The sequence below is a fragment of the Myotis brandtii genome, unplaced genomic scaffold, assembly GCF_000412655.1.
Source record: "Myotis brandtii unplaced genomic scaffold, ASM41265v1 scaffold75, whole genome shotgun sequence".
NCBI lineage: Eukaryota > Metazoa > Chordata > Mammalia > Chiroptera > Vespertilionidae > Myotis > Myotis brandtii.
The window spans coordinates 317,090-342,291 of record NW_005370991.1 but is presented as its reverse complement, the minus strand read 5'-3'; the positions used below and the strand labels follow the sequence as shown (position 1 = coordinate 342,291).

Genomic DNA, 25,202 nt, shown 5'->3' with positions numbered 1-25,202 from the left:
GATAACAGTATGATGATAACCAGAGGGAAATGGGTATAGAGGGAGGTAGAATGGTGAAAAAAATGAAGGAATTAAGCACACACACACACACACACAAAAACACAAAAAACTCATAGACACAGATAACAACAGTATGATGATTACCAGAGGGAAATGGGTATAGAGGGAGGTAGAAGAGGGTAAAGGGGAGAAAAATGGTGATGGAAGGAGACTTGACTTGGGGGTGGTGAACACACAATACAATATACAGATGATTTATTATAGAATTGTACACCTGAAACCTATATAATTTTATGAACTAATGTTACCCCCAAAATTCAATAAAATTTTTTAAAAAATAAATAAAGTGACTTATTGCTTATCAGTAGAATGAAGACAAGAATATGTTTTTCCCCTGATCCTATATAAAGCTCATAACTTCTTCAAGGAAACTTTTAAAAAGACCACATTTGATCTCATGAGACTTTTGATGACTTTTGTCTGTTTCTATTAACATTGCATGATTTTAAATAATCATATTCAAGTGAGCTCCCATGATTTCTATATTCCAGCTTCCTACAAATACAATGCATGTTCTACTGCACTAGCCTTGTAGAGTCTTGTAGAATCATGGTTTTAGAGTTCAGGGGCATTGTGCTGGTGGACTTGGAAGGCTTTTGTCTGTTTCATACTCCCAAATGGTTGATTGCTTCATCATGCCGCTAGTCCACTATGTGTGTTCGAAACTTGGCTTTACTTGTGTCGAAAAGCCACTGCTACATTTTAGTGTCATCTGTCTCGTTGACTTCTGACAAAGTGAAGTTGGGGTTGTCATAGCCTCTCTTCATCTTGGCTCTCGCATCTCTCTCATTATAAAGGCACATGGCACAGTGAGGGGTATCCACTTCCACCGTCTTGCTAAAGTTGTGGAAATCCACGCGGTATTTCCCTTCCTTGGTCTTGGACACGATGGGAGCAAAACGGTAGCCCCAGAGCACCTCTTCTGGGACATAGGATGTCCTCACTTGGCAGGTCGCGCTGGTCGACTCCACGGTGCCATCTAAAAACACCACTAACTCGAAGTCCTGCTGGAGAAGCGTCTCTGCCGCCATGTCGAAGAAGGGGCTGTTGTGATCAATGATGTGGTAAATGGTCAGTGGGGAGATGAAGAATAAATTTTCATTCCCGGCGTCAACTATGAAGTTGATATTGGTCTGATCCAAAATAATGGTCTCTCCCTCCGGAGTGACTGTGGTCTTGAGAAGCTTCCCATAGATGTGACTGCCAATGAGGAGGCTCTTCCGGAGGTTGGCCACGCGGATGAGGAGGCACAGCTTCCCGCCCCGCTTACTGATCACGGCATTCTTGCTGAAGGTAATGGTCTTCGCCCGCTTTTTGGGCCTGGAGATCTTGGCTAAGATGGCGCCACACATGAAGGAATTGATGATGACTCCAAGGATAGACTGGAAGATGAGCAGGAAGATGGCGGTGCCGCACTGTTCGGTCACACACCTGAATCCATAGCCAATAGTCACTTGTGTTTCCAGAGAAAACAGAAAAGCTGAGGTCAGACCATTAATGTTGTCCACGCAAGGGGTGTGGTTGTCCGGTGGATGGAACTCGGGGAGATCTTTGTGAATGTAGGCTACCGCGTACCACAGGAGGCCAAAGAGGAACCAGCTCCCCAAGAAGGCTGTGATGAAGATGGTCATCTTGTATCTCCATTTGAGGTCAAGCACCGTCGTCCAAATGTCCACAAAGAATATAAACCTCGTCTGCGCCTCCACATTGCCAAACTCTATGTTGCACCTTCCATCTTTGGAAACCAGCCTTGTTCTTCGCCGAGGATGCCCCAAAAAGCGAGTGACAAACCATTTCCGAAGATGTTTGAACATTCTTTCTGTCAACACCTTGATCTGAGAACACATCAAAGAAAAAAAAAATTGTATTTAGAACAGCGATGACTAGGTGACGCACCTTCCATCTTTGGAAACCAGCCTTGTTCTTCGCCGAGGATGCCCCAAAAAGCGAGTGACAAACCATTTCCGAAGATGTTTGAACATTCTTTCTGTCAACACCTTGATCTGAGAACACATCAAAGAAAAAAAAATTGTATTTAGAACAGCGATGACGTAGGTGACGCACATAAAGAGCTACCTGTTTATGAAAAGACATTCCAAACAATCTGGATTACTGACCATTTGGCAAGCTGACAGGTTTATTCTGGATGCCACAATGCTATTTTCAATAGAAACTTTCCACCAGAAGGCCATATTGCTTAAATATAAAGAGGAAAACTAATCCGATGAGATAGAATTGGAAGGAATCTAAGAGGGTTCCTGACCTTAATTGCATACAACCTTGAAAATGTTTGTGATCACCATCATGACCTGTACTATGATATTTTTATATTATTCTTTAAATGAGCTCTCCTTTAAAAATATAAAGTTAGGTTGGGAGGATGAGAAGAGATAAACCAAAGAAATGATATACTTATATGCATAGCCCATGGACATGGTATGCGATAGGGTAGTGAAGACATGAGGGGGGCAGTGAATAAGGGTTGGGAGAAGAGGGATAAAGGAGGGGGGAAATGGAAGATGTCTGTAATACTATCAACAATAAAATATATATATTAAAAATTAATTTAGCTTTATATTAAGCAAAAATATCTGTGAAAGCAGAAGCTTGATGCACTATTTACATTTTTTGTTATATATAAAAATAAGTAACTATGAAAAAAACCGCTCATAAATATACTACCTAAGCCATTTTGTGTACTGCTAGAGGCATATACATATCAAGAGAAATTCTGATTCGATTCAGTCCTCTCATTTATTAAATGAAGGACCTGAGACTCAGATAATCCCAATGACCCATCCAGGCATGTACCTAACAAAGCGGCAGGTGGACACCGAGAGCATGAGGGTCCCTGCTGGTCAGTCCAGAAGAGCCTCTACCCCACTGCCTCTCGGTTATGAAATTTTCTTTTCTAAAGTTAAATTTCCCTGAGACGTTTTCAGACAAGTATTAATCAACTTCCTTTTTGTTTTAATGTGGGACGCTGTTAGAGCCAAGTTGCTCAGCATAGTTTAGTCAAGTCCTACCATCTGATGGCAGAAGTTTTCTCAGTGCATCTGCAAGCCTCCCTTTGTGTTTCTACTCTCTCTTTGTGGTATGCCAACATCCCCCCAAAAGTAGTATGATGGTCACCAGCAATATCTCACACGTTTTTCCCTTCTCCCAAGCTAAAGGGCTGGGAGCTCTGTGAGGGTAGGATCATGTTTTACTCACTCTTTCCCAGCTGCTGGCACAGTCTATGTCTTAGTTATTTAGTATAAAAACATAAATGAAATAAGTCAGTGAATGAATTAAGCTCTTCAAATGCTATCTGATCAATAGTTTCTTATCGATGGCATTATTTTGACTTCCATTTTAGAGCAAAAGAATGAAGGGATTTCCCCCTCAACAGCCAACAATGATGGCACCTGGGGACATAAACACAAGACTACCTCCTCCCTTAGGCATGCCTACTGCCACTCTAAGCTCGTTCACCACGATGAGCCATGTCTTCGTGATATTTTGAATTAAATGCAAATATGTTTCTAAAATAGATGTCAAAACCCCCTTCAAAAATGCGTTTATTCATACAAACTAGGAAGCGAAACCAACTTAGTGATAAATTTTAAACAAAACTGATATTCCACAGTTTCTTGCTCATGGTCTTAGACCAGGTGAAAACACAAGAAGCCAACAACCAAGTAGAAGTGGTGAAGAGAAAACCACAGCTGTGGTGATTTGAAATTTTGAGGACAGGTTCTAAAGATTTTTTTAAAAATGCTACCAAGAGAGCAAACAGCAGTGCCTGCCCTCATCCCACCCAGCCCTCACTGACCTCAAGTCCCCAAGAATATTAGGTGATGGTCCCAAATTCAACTCATGGAGGAAGACGTAGTCTTTCCTACTCTCTCCTCTTTCTCTGCACACACAATCTTTAACCTTGCTTACATTCACTGGGACTTTCTCCCTTTCTCAGGTTCACGGACACGCATAGTGTGTCAAAAGCTCTTCATAGAGCAGCCCTCACACAAGATACTAAATTCTAAAGCCAACATATGTCAATTGAATCCACATTCTCTTTGTCATACATTATCATTCCAGAGATGGCTCCTAACACACCAACTTCTGGCTTTTCCCCCCACGACCCTTTTCCGGTCTCTCTTAAATCCGTGGTCTTAGAGCAGGTGAAAACGCAAGAAGCCAACACCAACTAGAAGTGGTGAAGAGACAACCACAGCTGTGGCGATTTGAAATTTTGAGGACAGGCTCATTTCACTTTGGGTGATAACGAATATTTCTGTAGAGTGAATAAGTACTCCCTGACTTATCTCTCAGATAAGTTTGGGTTTCCATGCCTCTATTGCTAATAAAATATCATCCACCTGGCCTTGCAAAGAGTTGAGACAACAGCAACCGGCTTGTGATGCTTTCCCCAGACGGTTCGCACTTACCTTCATCCTAAACGTATTCTGACCTGAAGCATCCATGGCTGGGCGAGGCAAGGGAGCGGTGTTGGGAGCTGGCCTCTGGATGCAGGTTGATTTGTTTTAGACCCAGCTTAATACAGTTTAGTCTTTGGTCAGTGGACTGATGCTAATTTGTACTAGCTTGAAAACACTTCATTGGATAGTGGACTTGTGTGGTATAACCAAGGCAATTGTTTGTTCTCAGACCAAGCCCCAGCCTGGGTATGTATTTTATCTTTAGAAACCTCGCATGGCTTGTCATGCTAAGACATGACAAGCCGCCGGCTGAGGTCCCTGGGCAGCAGGCATGCTGTGTTCCGACATTTCTCTCCTCTCCTTGCCACGCTCGGTGGCTCCCCTCCTGTGTCGCCCAGGCCGTGCCCAAGAACTTTCACCAGAAACAATTAGTTCTCCTCAATCTCCCAGACTCTGCTCTGGACACCCTGAGATGGTGAGACGTCCAGGTGTTCACAAAGACACAGGTGAAAACATAGACACAGGTAAGTACATATTTGTAAGATGAAAGTAAGATCACACCAGGAAGCAACAAGATACCATGTTAATCTCTCTGTACAACAGTCCCTGTTACGTAAGAAAGTGAGATTTATAAGCAACCTTTATTGTTGGATTTTTTAAAAATAAAATCTGGCCTTTATGAAAGGTACTTTTCACATATACTATTGATTTATTTATTCAGAGAGTGAGAAGAATTATACCTAGAGAAAGCAAGACTACAGGATAAATTCATCCTCTGACCAAAGCCATCATTGACACGGCAGACCCCCAATGTACACAGCACACATCCAACTTTGCTTAGACAGTGGCATTTAATCCAACCACAGACAAAGCCAATATGTATTTTTTTAAATTATTGGTTGATTCGAGATTGGCCCTGGTGTCTGGGTTATGTAACACCCACAGTTTTTAGGTTACTTTCTATTGAAATCAGTAAATCTTAATAGCAAGCAAAGGGCTGTATATTAGCTAATATTTACCAAGGTATTCGGAGTGGCCTGGCAAAGCAAGTGAATGATTCAAGAATTCAGCATTAGCGTTCTGTAAACAGTCCACTCTCAGAAAATAAACTTTTTGTAAGCTTTTCAAATATTGGGTGTATGCTCCTCATGTAGGATTTCAAAGACAAATAGAACTTGGTTCCTCTTCTCAAGGGGCTCAGAGTTGAATGGGGACATGAGCTACGTAAATCGGCCGTTGGAACATGGTTGGTTTGTATAATGCCCAAAGGAACACCTTTCCTCAAAGACCTCTGTCAGATGGGTATCTATCCCCTGTGAAAACACATCAACTGAAAAAACACTCATTACCTTTATGTGTACATTCATGTATTTGTCTACTATTAGCCAACACTGATATTTTATACTGGGATGTGTACTATGCACCATGCGAGACACCAGGGAATCATCCTGTGGAAGTTTCCAGTCCAGTGTGGGGGTAGGAGATGCAAATGAAGTGGAAAAAACAAAAAACAGTCTGTGTGATACCAACCAGGATAGAAAAAAGTGGGAGTGATTTGGGGGGCACCTCATCTGAGGGTGCTAAGGCCTGAAGATGGAGTTAGAGGCCACTTAGTAGGAACTCTATACATGTGTGTTGACTGAAGATAAATCAATTGATCAATGTGTGCATAAATGCAATGAGTTTGCTGTCACCTCCATGGCTCCTGAGATATTTTAGGAGAGACATTCCTGTGCCTTCTTAATCAATATAACTGAGCAAACACTCTACTTATTGAACATCTACCATGTACCTGGTGCTAGACTAGGAAACCAAGATGGTAACAGTGCCTGCTCTCGAGTTGCTCCAGGTTAAGTAGGTCAATAACGCAGTACAGCAGGTTTGCTGCCCTGAAAGGGTTGAGAACAGGGTTTTAAGAGCAGCCACCAAAGGGGAGACCCAACAGGCCAGGTGCCAAGCTGATATTCTTCAACACACCTGTGCCAGGAGCGCAAACGGGTGCCCCTGACTAGGAGGACTTCCTGTTTTCCATGAAAACGGTCTCACGCTGCTGGGGGATGGCCACCCAGCTGGATTTGCAAACCCTCAGAGCCCCGAGGAGCCTCAGTCATCTAATCTCCCCCCCCCGCAAGTTATCTTTTTAATATCTGGAACCTATGGTTGGCAGAAGGCGTCATGTCCCCTTTGCTCGGTAATTCCGAGAGAAGTTATTTCTGATGCTTTTGCACTATCAGGCAGCTCACTTGGGGTCAGCCTGGGTTCTTAAATAGAACTTGGCAAAGCCAGTGGAAACAATTTCTCCTGGCCTCGGGGGCATGGAAAGGGGCATCTGAACCTCAGGACTCTGCCAGCCTAGATTGGGGAATGAATTTAGGAATAGCCCACCCTTGGCTTGAGGGTCTGCTCATGCCCTCTCCACCATAGAGCCCCAAGTCTGCTGTGTCCAGGGTGGGAATGCCACACAGGCCTTCCTGGGCACCTGGCTCCGTCCAGAGAAGCGAGCTTGGGAACAAGAGCCAGGGAATCGCAAGGTCTATGGTGTTGGTGCTCTCTCAAGGCTCTCTCCTAAGCTTCAGGAGTTCTACATCAGACTGAGCCAAAGTTAGGATAAGAGAAGGCAAAAGTGAAGAGGTACAGCTTAAAATGAATGAAGAGAAAGATTATGGCTGAGAAAAGTCTCTAGGGAGTGTGAAATGGCAATGAAAAATGCCTTGGAGAGCATCAGTACCCTGCTCCCGGCAACAGCAGACGGTTGCATGCTGTGTGAACAGCGCCCCCTAGAGCACAGTACAAATGGTATCCCCCTGGAGCTGTGAAAGCACCCTCCCCCGAAAGCCTACAGTGTGAGCTAGACACAAGTGCAAAATCTCTTACATGCATTAGCATATTTCATTTTCACAGTAACCCTAGGAGGTGGGGAAGTGAGATTCAGAGGAGTTAAGCAATGTGCAGAGGTCACAAAGCAGAAAGTAAAAAGAGCAAAAGATCTAGAACAGCGGTTCTCAACCTGTGGGTCGAGACCCCTTTGGCTTTCAAACGACCCTTTCACAGGGGTCGCCTCAGACCATCCTGCATATCAGATATTTACATTACGATTCATAACAGTAGCAACATTACAGTTATGAAGTAGCAACAAAAATAATTTTATGGTTGGGTCACAACATGAGGAACTGTATTTAAAGGGCCAGAAGGTTGAGAACCACTGATCTAGAAGAACCTAGAATGGCCTGAGAAGCCCTTGCTTTTTTAAACCCTCTGGCATTCTCAAAGTAGCTAATAAGCAATGTGGAGGGAAGGCAAACACTTACTCAGGACCTACAGCTATGCAACAGGAATGGTGACTTTTCATACGTTTACTTACTCAATGGAGAGATCACATAAGAGGGCAAGAGCTGGCAAAAGACCAGACCCTCTTTTAGACACTGAACCTGAAAGGTCTAGATTAGTGGAGAGGAGGTGGGTTTCCAGAGACAAGGAAGAGCATGAGCAAAAGCACCCAAAAAAAGGGTGAGGACCCCCTGGAGAGGGCACAGAATCATCTGGATTAGATCCGAGGGTGTACGTTGGAAGAGAAGGTCACAGGCCCTGCTGGCATGAGAAGGGCCTCCTAATGCTAGACAGAGCTCGCCAACGGTGATGCTGCTTAAGGAATTGGGAAGCGACCGAGGAGGCAGCAGCAGATGCTGTTCTGTTGAGCTCTGTGCTTACTTTGGAAGCTTCTAGAGATCGTCCTGGCTTGAACTTATTGTCAGCAATGGCCTGAGGTTATGGGAATGCCATCTCCCATTGGGAGGCCTCTATAGATATGTATGGTGCAGTGACTGCATATCCGACAGTCAGAAGTGAGCTGTGATGGTGATGCCTAGTGTGGGAGGATGGAGAACTGCCCACCAGCAGAGGCGAAGCATCCTGGCCTGGAGTCAGTCAGCTCGGCAATAGGCATTGAATGCCAAGGTCAAGCGTAAGCAACAGACCGGGGCTACGGAGACGAGGAGACACTGGCCCAGACCTGCCTCATACCAACAATAGAAACTTGGGCAAGTGACTGGCTTCTCTGAGCTGCCTCGGGTGCTATTTCCCCTGCTGGGAACACCTGGCCCTCTCCTCGCCCCTCCAGAGTCACTTCTTGGTTTCAACTGAAATGTCATTTCTCAGAAAGAAACTTAAATGTCAGTTTCTCAAAGAGAAGAGAGTGCCTGACCACCCATCCCCATTATGTCAAGTTCCTCCCCCCCCTCCCCCGACACACACAATATTATATTTTCAGCCCAGAAATGAATGAATTCCATGTGGACTGGAAGCCGTGAATATACTTTTCCTGTGTGTCTGCAACAAGTACACTCTGTTTTTAAGAAAGCATTCAGCATTCCACGCCTTGGCAACTTATCAAATCGGGGAATAAGGGAGCTGATGCCGTAAATACAGGCACTGGGGGCTAGGATTCCTGATGCTTCTCCCACAGCTAAAGGGAGCTGTGTCAGGGTAGCCCAGCGTGGAGGATGTGCCAAGTAGGCCCAGGGCACCAGGTCCTTGCGTTGGGAGGGGATTCTGGGTGCCTGCTGGTTAGTCCTACATTCTAGCTGATACCTGAACTTTCCTTGTCACAGCCCCGTCAAGCGGCCCACTGGGCGGGATGTAAAAAGTGGGTGTGTGGGGTTTGAATCTGGATCAGCCACTTGCTAGCTCTAATCCTCGGTACTACATAACTTCTCAGTGGGCCCATTTCTTTTTTTAAAAAAGATACTTTTATTGATTACAGAGAGGATGGGAGAGGAAGGGAGAGGGAGAGAGAGAGAAGCATCAATGATGAGAAAGAATCATTGATTGGCTGTCTTTTGCACGCCCCCCTACTGGGAATTGAGGCCTCGACCCGGGCATATGCCCTTGACTGGAATTGAACCCGGGACCCTTCATTCTGCAGGCCGATGCTCTATCCACTGAACGAAACCGGCTAAGGCTCTATGCGCCCATTTCTTTACCTCAAAAATGGGAACCTTCATCTCTATCTTACAGATGGACAGAAAGAGTTGAGACAACCCTTGGGCAGGGAGGTAGGTGAGTGATCAGCTATTAACACCTTCAGTAATACTACCTCCAGCTCCAGTGTCTCCTTCAAGCTCCAGCCGTGCATTGCATGAAGGATCCAATCACGTCACCATCTGCGGTGCCTTGACCTTGGGCTGCTCCACACCAGTGTCCAGGCTGCAGCAGCATCACGCTTCCCAGAAAGGCCCCGGGAAGGGCAGGGCTCCAAGCCCGGGCAGTGGATTAGCCGGGGAGCCCGTGTTCCTGCCGGTTCTCCTGCTCTGCCCCGGGGGTTCTCAGGGTCAATGATTACCAGCGTTGGCTCGGGTCCTGCCGAGCCTCACAGGTGCATTAATGGGGCGGCACGTCCCCCACTCTCCCATGTCCAAGTGCTTTCTGAGAAAGCCCCGGAGGCAGAGGGGAGCAGAGCCAGGAGTCTCGGTGACCCTGTTCCATGCCACAGAGCCGGCCTGGGGCCGAGCTGGATCCCATAAGGGGCGCCTCTTGTCAGCGGGCAGAGCTCACCCACGATGCCCTCTCAGAATGGGGTGCCCCTGCAGACACTTGCCGCCTGGCTCCTCACGGGGCTGGCCAGCGACTCCAGCAACTGTTTGGAGCTGCTCTTTACCAGTGCTCTTGTCTGCCACTGAGTCAGGAGGGTGAGCAGGACAAGGGGGCCCCCATCCCCAGACCTTAGTGCAGGGGTCCTCAAACTTTTTAAACAGGGGGCCAGTTCACTGTCCCTCAGACCGTTGGAGGACCGGACTATAGTTTAAAAAAAAAACTATGAACAAATTCCTATGCACACTGCACGTATCTTATTTTGAAGTAAAAAAACAAAACGGGAACAAATGCAATATTTGTATTTGCATGTGGCCCGCGGGCCGTAGTTTGAGGACCCCTGCCTTAGTGCCACGCCCGGGCAGGGCCATCGCGGGCCCTGCCTGAGACCCAGCTCCCCAGAGAAGGTGACGGAGCCTTCAGCAGACCCGTGACGCACGTTCCCTCATTCCTTTCGTCTTTTTTGACTCAGTGGTGTGTATAATGACCCGGAAAGGGTGAAGCTAAATTCCACTTTATTTCCCCTGATTTGGCCTTCTGTCATAATCAAATCAAAAGAAGGTTTTCTGTCTGAAAAATGCCACTCAGCCTCTCCGAGCTGCAGTTTTTCCATAAAAAGTTGATGGTTACAATGCCTGTCTGTGATGAGGATTAAATGGAAAGTGCTCACGGTCATGCAAAAACTTATACGCCAGTGTTTATAGCAGCATTATTCATGCAGGAACAGCCCCAGAGCGGAAACAGCCCAAGTGGCAATCAACTGAGGAACCAAGAAATAAAATGAGGTATACACAGGATGTCCCCCCAAAACGTATACACACGTTGAAGGATGATAAATTCAGTGTTCATTCGCATGGAGTTCATTTTCAAAATTAAATGAGTTGTCAGCTGTTAAAGTGCACATACATTTTTGGGACAGCCTATGGATACAGCGGGATATTATCTGGCCATAAAAAAGGTGTGCTCAACATGGAAGACCTTGAAAATCATGTGCTAAGTGAAAGAAGCCAGAAATTGGATTACTCCTTTTGTACAAATGCCTACAATAGGCAAATCTATTGGGAAAGAAAGCTAGACTGGTAGCTGCCAAGGTCTGGGGGACGAAGCGACCTGGGGAATGAGTGCTAATGGTATGGGTGTTGCTTTTTGAGGTGCTGCAAATATTCCAATACTGATTGTGGTGATGGTTGTGCAACTTTGTGAATATGCTAATGAACCAGTATTGTGCATTGAAATGGGTGGGTTTACGGCCCGGGAATTATATCTCAATAAAGACGGTGCAGAAAAAAGTACCTGTGCAAAGTTGCCTGCTGCATAGAAGGGAGTCAGCAATCGCGCCCCCCTCCCATCCTCATCTCTCTTCTTCATGTCTAAGTCCTCATTTCCTCCTCTTCCCTTTCTACTTCTCCCTCCAGCACCAGCCAGAAGCACAACCCTAGGCCAGTGGTCGGCAAACTCATTAGTCAACAGAGCCAAATATCAACAGTACAACGATTGAAATTTCTTTTGAGAGCCAAATTTTTTAAACTTAAACTATATAAGTAGGTACATTGTTATTAACTTAATTAGGGTACTCCTAAGGCTTAGGAAGAGCCACACTCAAGGGGCCAAAAGCCACAGTTTGCCAACCACGGCCCTAGGCCCTTTCTGGGGCCTCAGCCACACTTGGCACCTCCCTCCTGTAGCCAGTGGCCACTGTGATTCTAGAGGTACCACCACCAAAATAATTTTCTCTGACACAAAAGCCTTGGGTACAGGAAGCGTTTTTTTGTTTGTCCTCACTCTTAAACAGAAGCTCTGCCAGCATATGCAGCATCATCTCTTCTCTGGGCATCATGGGAGACATTTTCTTCCCGCCTGTCCAGGTGGTGATGGGCGGAGCCAGTGAGCAGAGCGTGGACACTTCTCACCACCCACCCGCCCTGAGTTCCAAGGGGGAGAACCGTGCACAATGTGACCCTGAGCCGGTAGCTCCAGGGCGAAGCCCCGTCTCAGCTCTGCCCACTCTGACCTCTTCCCTCCGGGGCCAGAGGTCAAGCTAAAGTCACGTGCTTGGGAGCCAGATCAGCAGTTCCCCTTGGCAGGCCCTTAGGGTCACAGACTATCTATAGCAGTGACGGCGAACCTTTTGAGCTCGGCGTGTCAGCATTTTGAAAAACCCTAACTTAACTCTGGTGCCGTGTCACATATAGAAATTTTTTGATATTTGCAACCATAATAAAACAAAGACTTATATTTTTGATATTTATTTTATATATTTCAATGCCATTTAACAAAGAAAAATCAACCAAAAAAATGAGTTCGCGTGTCACCTCTGACAGGCGTGTCATAGGTTCGCCATCACTGGTCTATAGGATGCCCTGAGGAGGGCAGGAGGGCATTCATGTGGCCTTGACCCCACCCTGCTGCACACAGCCCCAGCCTCATCTTGACCTCCCACACTTGCTCATCCTCCGGTGGGAACTCAATTTCATTCTCTCTTTCTCTCCTCCCTTCAGCACAGATTTTAATTTTTTTCCAGCATTGTGTTCCTTGCCCACAGCCCTTTTTCTATTCCTGGATCAGTAAGGTTAATCATCCAGTTCTTCTTTAAACAGACCTCTCTGAGTCTCCCCACTACCTCAAAGATATCCCAGATTCCATGGAACCATTTCAAACCTCACATGCCCCCATATCTCTCCCTCCCTCTGCCCCCCACGCACAGGAGAGATGAGGGGCAGGAAGCATGATTGGCAGCTGGGCAGAGAGCTGTGTGGAGTCCGCAGTCAGGACCCCTCCAGGGAAGAAAGAAAACCACCCACTGTGTGTTCCCAGGCATGCTTCTGAGCCAGGGCCACTAGCAAGAGCAAGACAGAATGTACCAAGCCCCCCCCCATCTCTCTGTTCAGTTGCCCCCCTTAAACAGAGCCTCATGGGATTCATACACGCCATGGGGACCAGGCCCGGACCTTACTAAGTATCCTAAGTGACTAATGGCTTGGGGGCTGAAACTAAAGTCTAGCCCTGTCCTGTTATGGCACTAATTCCTCCGAAAGGCACCGAGGCCCGTCTACCTGGGGAATGCGTGCAGGCGCCCCACAGTCTGGCCTTGGCACGTGGGCAAGTCTGGCTTGAATTCCAGCTCTGCTGCTGGTGGTGCGTGACTGAGACAGCCGCCTGCATCCTACAGAGCTCACTCCCCAATATAATCGATTAGCCTGGAAAACAGAACAAACTGAAAGCCACTATGAGACGTTAGTGATCGGACGAGACACTGGAGCTCATGGTGAGTTATGTTTGCTTTTGGGGGGTCAAGGGGGCGGAGGGGGATGTGTCTGTCTTGCTGTTCTGCCCACACCTAAGTTTCACTTTTCTTCTTTCTATACTCCCAGTAACTGTACCAGTTTTCTTTTTTGTTGTTGTTAAATATATATTTTTATTGATTTCAGAGAGGAAGGGAGAAGGAGAGAGAGATAGAAACATCAATGATGAGAGAGAATCATTGATCAGCTGCCTCATACATGCCCCCTACTGGGGGTCAAGCCAGCACCTGGGCATGTGCCCTGACTGGGAATCGAACCCGTGACCTCCTGGTTCACAGGTCGATGCTCAACCACTGAGCAATGGTACCGGCCGGGCAACTGTACCATTTTCAACAGGGGGTTTATCTCCACATCCTCTAGGCCTGGCATGGTCCCTCTGGGCTGCCCTTGGCCTTATGAAGAAGAGAAGAGAAGAGAAGAGAAGAGAAGAGAAGAGAAGAGAAGAGAAGAGAAGAGAAGAGAAGAGAAGAGAAGAGAAGAGAAGAGAAGAGAAGAGAAGAGAAGAGAAGAGAAGAGAAGAGAAGAGAAGAGAAGAGAAGAGAAGAGAAGAGAAGAGAAGAGAAGAGAAGAGAAGAGAAGAGAAGAGAAGAGAAGAGAAGAGAAGAGAAGAGAAGAGAAGAGAAGAGAAGAGAAGAGAAGAGAAGAGAAGAGAAGAGAAGAGAAGAGAAGAGAAGAGAAGAGAAGAGAAGAGAAGAGAAGAGAAGAGAAGAGAAGAGAAGAGAAGAGAAGAGAAGAGAAGAGAAGAGAAGAGACGAGAAGAGAAGAGAAGAGAAGAGAAGAGAAGAGAAGAGAAGAGGAGGAAGGCCACCAGGAGTTGTGAAGAGATGGACAATGGTCCGAGCACTGACCAGAATGCTGGCCCCTGAGCACTGGGGTGTGGGGTCTGCATTGCTGGCAGCGCTGACCGAGAGAACGTCACCACCGAAGGCCAGCAGTGGGGTTGGCAGAGCAAAGGTGAGGCTCACAGGTGTCCTGGAGGCAGAGAAGGAACAGGCTGTGCGGTGGTAGAGACGTGGCTTTAAACCCAACTCCTTCCACTCGTCCACAGGAGAAACAGCTCTGCTTCTCTGAACCTGACTGCTGTCCATCACAATAAAAACACGGAGATCGTACCTGCTTCCCAGCATGGAGATGGGTGCCTGCAGCGGCCCCAGCACATGGGACCTCCATAGGGCAGCCCCCTTCCTTGCTTAGCGGGGCTGATGAGCCCAGATGGAGAGCCAGCCAAAGGATGAGCTGGCATTTGGGGAATCACGTGAACTCTCAGGTCTGGATTGGAGCAGGCAGCTGGCTCTCCCACCAGGCCCAGGGCAACCTCGGAAGTGCCTTCATGAGCTGCAGGGGAGATGCAGGGAAGGGCGTAGAGTCCACCCGGGCAGACGCCAGGCCTTGGAAAGCAGTCTCTGCCTGCCTACCCCTGTCCTCCCTGGCTCTCCCCCAGACCTTCTGCGGTGTGGGGAGGAGAAGGGGACCACGGGCTCCAGGCAGCTATAAAGGGGATGTGTAAGGAGCACTTTGGGTGACCATGAAGCCCAGAGAGAGAAGTCTTTGTTTATGTGGCTGCTAGGGGAAAATTGACAAAGGTGGGGGCAAGGCTGAGGATCTGAGAGAAGATTGCTCATAAAACGATGAGATTCGATTAGACCACGAAGATCCAATTGTGCCAGACCAATTGCATTTCCTGGGAGGTTAGCGTGACCAGCCTCCCAGACCCCAGGGCAGCTGGAGCGCAGGGCTTGACGGACGCGGCACAGTCCTTTCTCTAAGGGCTGGGAGCAGGGGTTCCGGTCCCAGGAGCTCTGGGCAGGTGTGAGGGGTGCACCCACCCCTGGCACACCAGGGCCGCACATCCTGGGTTGAAATGCCTTCTCTAAAAATGTTTTCTTAGCACCCTCTTATTTTCCTTCTTAGCACCTCATACAACGTATTTGATCTTTATTTTGTTGAGTGCGGGCCAACCTCGGCTCGGGAAGGGCCAAAACCAGCCCCTCCTGCAAGTGCAACCTTGCTTCAGTCCTGATTGTTTTCCATCAGCAAGTCTGCCTGCTCCTTCTGCAAATAGACTCAGAACCCCTCTGCCCTCCTCGCTCCATCTCCCTGCTGCCACCTTTGTCCACAGAGGAAAGGAGACAGAAATCACCCGCTTAGTGACCTCTGTGCTGTCTCTCTCTCCGCCCTGTGAACAGGTATTCAACCCGTACATCGGCTCGCGCTGCTGTGTTGCTAGCTTCTCCTGCTTCCCCCTCGCCCTTGTGACCTTGAGGCCCTAGTAACCTGGGCTGTGCCACACTCGCAGCCCCAGCTCATCTCGCTGTGTCCCCACCAGCCCAGCTGCTCACACGGGCCCCGCTGTTGCTCCCTGCACTTGCTGCTCCTCCCTCGGGACTGTCCTGCTCCAGGTCGTCCTGTGGCGGCTCCTTTAGGTCACTTGGGATTCGGCTCCTTGTCACCCCCTCGCAGCATCCGATCTGAGGTGGCACCACCGCCTCAGTCAGCCCTTCCACTCCATTCGTTTCAGCTTCTGCCCAACCCTGGTCAGATGCCGTCTTGGGGTTTGTTTACGTGTTTACTGTGTTCACTTCTTGTCTAGCTTCCTTCTGAAGAATATACACTCCAGGTAAGCAGCCCTCTTGTTTCCCTCTGATTCCTCAGTAGAAAATCTACAAATATTTTTTGATTAAGCGAAACTTCACATCCTCCCTGGGCTGCAAGTTTCACAAGTGTTCAGACTTGGTCTGATCTGTCCACCATATAACAAACACCACCCATGAGGCCTCAATTGTCTCTCTAAAGAGAGAGGGAGGCCCAGCTAGCATGGCTCCGTGGTTGAGCATCGACCTATGAACCAGGAGGTCCCAGTTCCATTCCCGGTCAGGGCACATGCCTGGGTTGCGGGCTTGATCCCCAGTGTGGTATGCAGAAGGCAGCTGATCAATGATTCTCTCTCATCATTGATGTTTCTATCTCTCTTTCCCTCTCCTTCCTCTCTGAAATCAATAAAAATAAATATAATAAAAATTAATAAAAAAGAGAGAGAGAAGCTATTTTCCTTTAAGTTGCAGATGAATATGTTTTTCAGTTGCTAACCCAACTTAAATCAAATGAACGTCCAGTGATGGTCTGAGACATGGCAAGTTCCTGGAGGCCAACACCACCAATAGGTGACAGGAACACTGGGCATCACGTTCATACGCATCCGGTGCATTTGTGGGCGTTTTCTCTCTGCTTTTTAAGCTAAGCTTAGGTTTTCTACAATTTTGAGTGGCACATCCATCTCACATATTTCGAACTCATGCTGGTGTTTGGAAATGTGTCTAAGAAATGTCTGGGCTTCTGACCATGGGTTCACATGATCACAGAACTACCCATGTTCAGCCTTTCTTTAATTAGCAAAGGGTTTAAATGTTTTTCAAAGTGCACAAGCCCCGAACCCGTGTGCCAAAGCTCAGAGACACTGAAGGACATGTGGGTGAAACAGAGCAAATGGAGAGCGAGGGAGGGAATAGGCTTAGAGAGGTTGGATGGCTTATATGAAGCACAGCTGGGAGGGGAACCCAAGGGACCCTGGGTCCTTCTACCACACGTCCCTAAAGAGTGGGTGGGTGGATGAGTGAGTTCTGACCTAAGGGAAGGGAGGAAAAGCAGGAAGGCTGAGGGGAAGGACAGGCCTCACCCCCCCCACCCCCCACCCCCGGTTCTGCATCCCTCTCTTTCCCTCCTTGTTGTCCTTCTGTCGATAAATATTTATGGCGAGTCTGTCACCTGCTGGGCTCTGTGCTCGGAGCTGGGGACACAGCATTAACAAGATTGCAATTCAGGGAGGTGGAGAGAGCAAGACAGATAATAAAAAGGAACCAAATAAACACGGTAATTCTAGATTGTGATAAGAAAGCCACAGTAACGAGGGTGACCTTGAAAAGCATCAGTGAGTAGAAGGGCACTGACTCTCCCTGATGGTGGGGGTGGCAATGCCAAGATGAGAGAGGGCAGGCCCTCAGGCAGGTGGGGGGCAAGCTCTGACCCTGCCCCCTCGCCAGCCTGGGCGGGCTCCCCGCTGACCAGTCCATGGACCGAGCCCTCGCAGGCCCTCCCTGGTGCAGGGGTTTTCCTCTCTGGGACCTGGGGGCCACTTTGCTGGGCCTGCCTGGAATTGTTTGAAAAGCAAAAACAGCCCAGCCGGTGTGGACCAGTGGTTGAGCGTCAACCTATGAACCAGGAGGTCAGGGTTTGATTCCCGGTCAGGGTACATGCTCGGGTTGTGGCTCTATCTCCAGTGTGGGGCGTGCAGGAGGCAGCCGATCAATGATTCCTCCTCATCATTGATGTTTCTGTCTCTCCTTCTCCTTTCCTCTCTGAAATCAATAAAAGTAATTTTTTTAAAGCAAAAACATGCTATCCACAATGTCTGGGGTTACTTCTGTTAACTCCACGGCAGGGAGAGGCAGCGTGGAGGCAAAGCCAGCATCGTTCTGTCCATCCCCTTCACACAGGTTCCCCGTCTCTGCAGCCAACATGCCCACAGCTGACTTCCCTTTCCCTCTGCCTCTGCCCCTGCCTCTCCACACCTCTGCAGGCCCAGCTTCTCCCCACATCCAACCCCAGGCCAGTCCTTCCTAGTCAGAAAGCAATGTAGGCCCACGACCTCAAGTGATGCCCGTTTCCTGCTTCACTTCACGGTCCCTGCAGTCAGACCGTGGGAAGGAATTGGCTGCTTCTCGCCCTGAGCGCAGGCCTCCCCAGTCAGGTCTCTCCCAGCGCCAGGCTGGGCCGGGCCACTTCTCCACCCCCTCACCCCTTCCCTCAGCATCACAGGACACTTACAGAAGCCTCTTTGCCTGTGAAAACCCATCATAGGCTGTACAACACCAGCCACAGGCACGTGGGTATGAGCAGGAAGGGCAATAAAGTCCGAATCCTGTCCACATTCCCCCCTACTCCATCCCTCTGTGCCTTGGCCGTGGGGAGGGTGCGTACTGATGGGAAGGAAACCTTGAGGTCTCACAGGATGGATGTGGACAAAGGATTCGCAGACGTGGCCCAGGTGAGCCTTCTTCTGCGTGAGAGCTCTCGGGACTCCCCTTCTTCTCTCCATCCCCAGGGATGGAGGAGTTGGGAGAAAAAATGAGCCTTCTCTCCTCACCCACCCCATCCCGCTGGGGCTGCCCGGGAAACAGACTGGGTCAGAGAGACCCATCAGGTAGAATGTACCTGTCACTCCCGCCTGTCCTCCCAGTGAGATGGAGACTTCTGTAGCTTAGGGACTGTGTCCTCACACTTTAGCACTGCCTGGCCTTCCCCAGGGGTTTCTAAGTGCCCCTGCGACTTATCTCTGAATCAGACTCAAGCCCTCTCTACGCCATTCATCAGCGGCCCACCTCCCCGGCGGCATCAGAGTACGCTGGTCCCAGCAATGGTCCAGTGTGCCTTCCGGCACGGGACTGGGACCACACACATCTTTTCCAACATCTCCTCACTGGGCTTGGGCTTCAAGGGGTGAAGTTTTAGGTAGTCTTTTCCCGTAAGGAGCTAAACAACAGTTACTCATACGTTCCCAGTTCTGTTGAACTCTTCAAGGACAAATAGCCAAGCTGGATAGAGCCAGCAAGCGCCCAAGAATTTAATCAAGGGCAGCGAAGCATGAGCCTTCCCCTAGGGGCAGTCACCTGAGAGAGCGGGGGCTGTTCTAATTGCAGAGACAGCATTAACCTGTTGCTTTCAACGGGGCTGTGTTGCCCATTTAGATCTGCTCCCCGGGGACAAGTGGCATGTGCATAGACCCTGGTGGACACAATTCCTGAATGCCAGCCAAGTAACACCGGTGTCTGTGCACTTGGAAGAGAGGGAGGGAGGGTCAAGGGCAACGGGACATTCAAAAAGAACTGAAATTCGAGGCTTGTACTTTCACAGAGCATCAAAGGCATCTGCTCTCAGAGGGGGAGGTGGGTGACATGCATCCAACCAGAAGCAACTTTTATCAGGCTGCGTAACTGCAGGACGGAGCATGGTGCGTGCAGGCACTCGAGCGCTCGAGCATACACACACACACACACACACACACACACACACACACACAGTCTGTGCACACTGGGGAACGGATTAGGAAAATAACAGTCCTCTTTGATTGAGGATGTGATTGCTCCAAAGCAATGCTGGGCGAATTCAGATTTCTTTTTTTCCTAGGGACCTGAGCAAGTCATGGCACTCGTCTAGGCCTCAGTTCCTCCATCTGTGCAGTGGGTGAGCTGGCCTTGATGAGCCCTTAGAGTGACTGCTTAAAAGTAACCCTTTGCTCTGTGTTTTCATGTGACGATGTTGGGTTGAGTTTTATATGAACAGGCTGAGCCCTCTGTAAGAGTTTTCGGGAAGCAACTGCTTGGGGTGCAGCATCTTTGGATTCCCAACAGCCTTGAGGGGGCCCGTTGTGTGCGTTCTTCTTGCTTCTTTCTGCTGTTCTCTTCAGACAGAACCAGGGAGTCCCGTGTGTATGGGCATCTCTCCTGGTGTTTGCTTGTGGATTCTGACAAGGTAATGGCCAGGACGGCGACATTCACCCTCTGAACGTCCTTCATAACAAACCCGGCAGAGAACGAACCCCTGTGACCCCTTTGACCTTCAGGCTATTTTTTGTTTCTGGTTCACTTTTCTAGGCGTCTCCCTCCTGTATATCTCCACTCTGATTTTCCCTCATCCCTTTTTTTTTGGGGGGGGGGGTGTTTGTATTCTGTTTTGTGTCCCCGATGTCCACACACTCCCTGTTTGCTCAAGAAGATCTATGAGTGACATAATCGAGCCAACCACTTTCTGCCATCCAGAGTGGCGTTAATATTATTCACGAGTCATGCATGTTCCAGGAGCCAGCGGACTGGGAACGTCTCGGGCCTTCTCCCTTCTGGCTCTACACTAAGTCATCACAATTCTGTGCTTTCTTTTTTTCTTTCTTCCTTTTTTTTTTTAATCCTCACCCAAGGATATTTTTTCCATTGATTTTTAGAGAGAGTGGAAGGGAGGGGGGGGGAAGGGAGAGAGATAGAGGAACATCGATGTGAGAGAGACACATTGATTGGTTGCCTCCCACACACACCCCGAAGAGGGGCTGGGAACATGCCCTTGACTGGAAATCGAACCTGAGACCCTTCATTGGGCTGACGCTCCATCACTGAGCTACCCGGTCAGGACACAGTTCTGTACTTTCTTTCCTCAACCTGTAAAACCAGAATGATCTTAGTGGCCCCGAAGTGCATACAGATGGCTTTCTCTCAAGCCCCTTCTCAAGCTGCCCATCACTCCTACTTCGGAAAATGTCCAGCTGCCGTGGAGAAGAGCGAGGTGGTAAACAGAAGTCTTTAAAACGAATTACTGTGGCCAACCACCCTCAATTCATTATTGAGCAAACTTTGCTTTTTGTGCCTGTAAATGCACTCACAGTGACTTGAGCTAGCAACACGATGCGTATTCTGGCATACTGTCCTTCTCGGGCCCTATAGCACTAACAGCAATGTGGCTGGCATCGCTAAAGTGGCTCGTCTGAAGTAGGTCAGAAACTAAACCCCAAAGTGCTGACTTTTCCAGAAATTCTGAACTCCGTGACTGCATTTAATAATTTAAGACCTCTTGCCACACCTGCCAAGTGGAAGGAGGAGGGCTGTGTGGAGGACACTGGGGTCTGACAGAGGCATGTCTGCGGCCCAGCGCTGCCTCTTTCTGCCTGTGGGACTTGCTCAGCTTCCTCAGCCCAGAGCTCCCCCAGTGCACCTGAAGGGGCGTCATGTGGACCAAGACGCTGATACCCTCAGCCTCATCTAAGACCTAGGCACTCAGGGGAAAGAGACGCATGCGCACTGTGCTGAAATGCTCCTTCTGCCCTAGCCGGTTTGGCTCAGTGGGTAGAGCATCAGGCTGCGGACCAAAGGGTTCTGGGTTCGATTCCGGTCAAGGGCACATACCTCGGCTGCAGGCTTCTCTAGGGCCCGGGCCCTGGTCAGGGCACGTGCAGGAGGCAACCAATTGATGTGTTTCTCTCACATTGATATTTCTCTCTGTCTTTCCCTCGCTCTTCCACTCTCCCTAAAAATCAATGGAAAAATATCCTCCTGTGAGGATTGAAAAAAAGAAGAAGAAAAATGCTCCTTCTCCCCAGATATGCATGCGTTTCGAAGGTGCAAAAAGCAAGTGGTCGTGGGCTTGTTTCTGAGGAGGAGGCAGCTGAAAACCCAGCTCACTGCCCCACACAATCCCTGTCTCCCCGTAACATCTGGGGGCCGTCAACTCATCTCCCTGAGGCCAAGAGGCCATGGTGGATATGGGGGAGGGGGCCGGGGTTAATGTCGAGAAAATGCTCTTTTCCATTCAAAGTTTGTTCATCACTTGGACTTTGGAGAAGTTTCCTGAATGAGGTCAGTCAACTCGCAGGTGTTTATTTCAGAGCCGCGCTTGGTCCCAGCAGCCAGCCTGCCACTGGATCCTGTGTGCCCTGCCTCTTAGCATTTCCTACTTGGCTTCCCCAGCAATGGTCTACCTTGTGCTTTGCAGACAAAGCAACCTTTTAAAAATATGACCTTACGCGGTTTCCCACTACCATCAAGACACTGCCCAAGCTCCTTAGCATCGCACACAAGGTCCTGCGTCATGTGGCCTCGCTCTTCAGCTTCTCCTGTCTCATCTCTCTTCACCCCTCCCCATGCCACCCACCCCCAGTCACACCAGCTTGGTATTCTTTGTACATGTAGCACTCTCGTGCCTTCGTATTTTTGTAAATGCCATTTGTTTGTTCTGGAATGTCCTTCCTCCTGCCCCCACAGGCCCCATCCTGCCTACCCTGAGATTTTAGGATCATACTTCCATGAGGTCTTCTGTAGGCAGCGTAGGATGTCCTTCCTGTGAGTGCAATGATGACATCATGACTACACTGCAGTGTAACTGTCCCCATTCATCACGGTGTTTACCCTGCCAGGGTCAGAGCCTGTTTCCTGAACATTCCCCCTAAACTGTAAGTGCCAGAGGACAGGGCCCTTCTATCATGGCATGGGACCTAGCTCAGTTCCCAAAACACAGTGGGTGCTCGTTATAAGTTTGTTGAAAGAAAAAATGAAGGAAAAACCCTGTATGTATCATGATAACATCAATAGACGGATAATCACGAAGAGAAGAAAGACAGTGGTCATCATTAGCATCTTAAATGGTAGAACCAGGAGGAGTGAACGTTGGGTGAGACACATAAGCCATCCAGTGGGAACTCTGAGGAGTTAGGAAACCTGGGGTCGAAGGAGGCCAGGGAAACAGGAAAAAGGAGAAGCATTGGAGTCAGAGCGGAACCACTGGGAAACCCCTGAGCTGTGAAAGGTCCAGGGAAGATTCGTGACCTAGTAACCTAGCGAAGAAAACGAATTGCTGAGCCCAAGGCAGGGACGTGCATGAGAAACCTGAGTCTGAGCTCCGCGGAGCAGAGCTTGCTTGGCAATCATAGCGCATCACATACTTTTCACCAAGTGCCACCAACAGCCAATGCTCCCAGAACATCCAGTAGTGACCCACTCACTGTGCTTCTTTGCAAGTTCAGCCCTGCACCCCCCCCCCCCCAAAAAAAACTCTGCTGCTACTCATCCCTTCCCAGATACCCCTACCCCATCCACCATTCCTGGGGAAACTTAGTGCAGCCACATTTTCACAGAACAAGGTAGCGTAAGACAACCCAAACCGCGCTCATGTCTGAAGGGCACCCACAGCTGAGCTGGGTACATCCTCGCCTACCACGGCCTCCTTACCACAGTCACTATGTCCCGCTTCATTTTGGATGCCCCACTCAAGGAAACAAACACACATTTTCCCCTTAAGCTTGCCATTCGCAATAGACACACTTCTTTTGAACAACTATTCACAGAATCTACAAGACAGAGATGTTTGGAGAACGAGGCTCCGTGCCTGCTCATTCTTGGGCTCATACAAAGCAGAGCATAGAACAGTGGCATTCACTGTCATAGAGCTTTTGAGCCAGCAGGATTCAGGGAGCTGAACAAACGTTGGGAAAGCCAAATGCATGCCCTGGGCATCGTGCAGCATTACATACAACGAAGGAAAGGCATTTTGATGGAGTGAAACGTCTTACTAACACCTTTCACCGAGGTGAGTCTTAAGCCTTTTCTCTACTAGACCCCACTGACACCTGTATCCTCCACCTGAACCATGGAAAAGGCCTGAGAGAGGTTCCGCTATTATTCAAGGTCTTGCAGCAACGGGAGATGCCATCAGGGACAGACGCTCTCCCTACACACCCGTGTACCACCAAGAAGAGAGGAGCTGGCGCCAGGCATGAGGCTTCTATAGCCATTCAGCTCAGGGCTGTGAAATGAAGCTCACAGCTCATAACCCACATGGGACCAGAGCATCCCGTGAGTGAGTGAAAGCCACACCTGTATCCGCCTGGGAATGTTTAGATTCGAGGTGGTAGAAAAGGGGCTACATTTCCATCAGAATTAACTCCTTTTTGCTACAAAGGGGCATCGAGGCATTTCGCTCCTTACCTCATGGGCTGCTTGAGTGAATATTGAGACAAAAGCTCAATGTCTTGGTCCCCAAGAAAGCAGCTGGATCCTTGATGTGAGCAGGTCCTTGCACCTTTGATCCAAGAAATTGGGTGTCCCGGGTGAGGGTGCCCGAGGCCCCGTTGGTTTTTATGAGTCTGTGGGTCAGCTCAGACTGGCTGCCTACTCATCTGTATGCAGCGGCTCTCAAAGAACACAGTTTACTTTAGAACCGGATCCAACAGGAGTAGGCGTGGCAGTAAACCAGGCTAGATGCACCAGAGGTGTTGAGCTGCGGGGGCTAATTAAGAGGGATTGTTTATGGAGCCCTGACAGTGTCTCAGGCTGACAGTGTCTCAGTCAACCGTGTGAGGTTGAGCCCACGTGCACGGGGATACATGCTCCCACGTGGGGACATTGGGGATCCCCGCCGAGCCCCTCCAAAGTTTCTTCTGCTCGGTGACTCATTCTGTGGCCATGGGTCAGGCTGACCTGACTGTCCCTTGGCCATTCATCTGTCCCCCTGATCCCAGCACAATGGAGGGCTTTGGAGCAGAGACTGTATTGCAAAGCCGAGTGGGAGCCAGGCCCTGCGACACCAACCATGTCACCTGGGGGCAAGTCCCTAACCTCTTACCCTCAGTGGTCTGCGGTGGGAGTGAGATAATATATGTAATGCTCTTGGCAAACACTTGATATTGAGTAAACATTCGTGAAAACCAACGTACCCCACATATCAGCTTTCTTTCCTCCTTCCCACCTCGATGCCCTGGTATTCTCTCTCTCTCTCTCTCTCTCTCTCTCTCTCTCTCTCTCTGAGAGGAGGTCTTATCTCACACATACCCCACGACAGGCTACCACCAGAGCATCAGAAAACAGTCTCCTTAGGAAGCTGCCCTTCTGTGTTCATGGAGTAACAGGGGTGGATATGAACAGGCCACACATCCCTTCACTGTCCATCTCCTCCACTGATGGCCACACAAGACGGTATTGGGTATCGTATCTACAGGAGCCCATGGGATAGGAAGAGCAGGAGGGCTGCAGGGTGGCCCCGGGGCTCAGGGGTGTGTGCCAGTGGCTCTGATGCCCCAGATTGCACAGAACCAATGCGGCATGATTCCCACAGGAAGGAGAGAGTGGAAACAAGTGCATAATTACACGGGAAAAGGAATTTGCTTTTAATTTTCAGGATACAAATTTTGTCCTAACTTTGTTAGTTATTCCTAAGTTGTTATTTTTGATGTTATTGTGTATAGAAGTGTTTTCCTTATTTTTATTTTATTTCTCGTTGAACTTATTGGGGTCTGAGAATTGAT

At 48.9% G+C, this 25,202-nt stretch overlaps 1 protein-coding gene across 4 annotated transcripts; it reads right to left on the bottom strand.

Annotated features, from left to right (window-relative positions):
* Positions 1 to 285: 285 nt before the first annotated feature.
* Positions 286 to 24,253, bottom strand: KCNJ1 (potassium channel, inwardly rectifying subfamily J, member 1). 4 transcript variants are annotated; one of them, XM_005882997.2, is made up of 3 exons: positions 23,887 to 24,253; positions 1,957 to 2,063; positions 286 to 1,788 (listed from the first exon to the last, which is right to left on the bottom strand). In XM_005882997.2, exons 2-3 carry the CDS (start codon positions 2,040 to 2,042, stop codon positions 756 to 758), a joined length of 1,119 nt encoding a protein of 372 aa, XP_005883059.1. In that variant the 5' UTR covers positions 2,043 to 2,063; positions 23,887 to 24,253; the 3' UTR covers positions 286 to 755. The 4 variants fall into 4 exon arrangements, with proteins under 4 accessions (XP_005883059.1, XP_005883057.1, XP_005883058.1 ...); XM_005882995.2 differs by lacking the exon at positions 23,887 to 24,253 and adding an exon at positions 9,574 to 9,646; XM_005882996.2 differs by lacking the exon at positions 23,887 to 24,253 and adding an exon at positions 4,491 to 4,709.
* Positions 24,254 to 25,202: the final 949 nt, after the last annotated feature.

Excerpts from the sequence above, each read along its gene's own strand:
- KCNJ1 (XM_005882995.2), bottom strand. The coding sequence starts at position 9,612 with ATGCACGGCTGGAGCTTGAAGGAGACACTGGAGCTGGAG. Across the intron at positions 2,064-9,573 it reads AGGAGACACTGGAGCTGGAG|ATCAAGGTGTTGACAGAAAG; the intron begins GTAGTATTACTG and ends ATGTGTTCTCAG. Across the intron at positions 1,789-1,956 it reads CTGGTTTCCAAAGATGGAAG|GTGCAACATAGAGTTTGGCA; the intron begins GTGCGTCACCTA and ends CAAAGATGGAAG.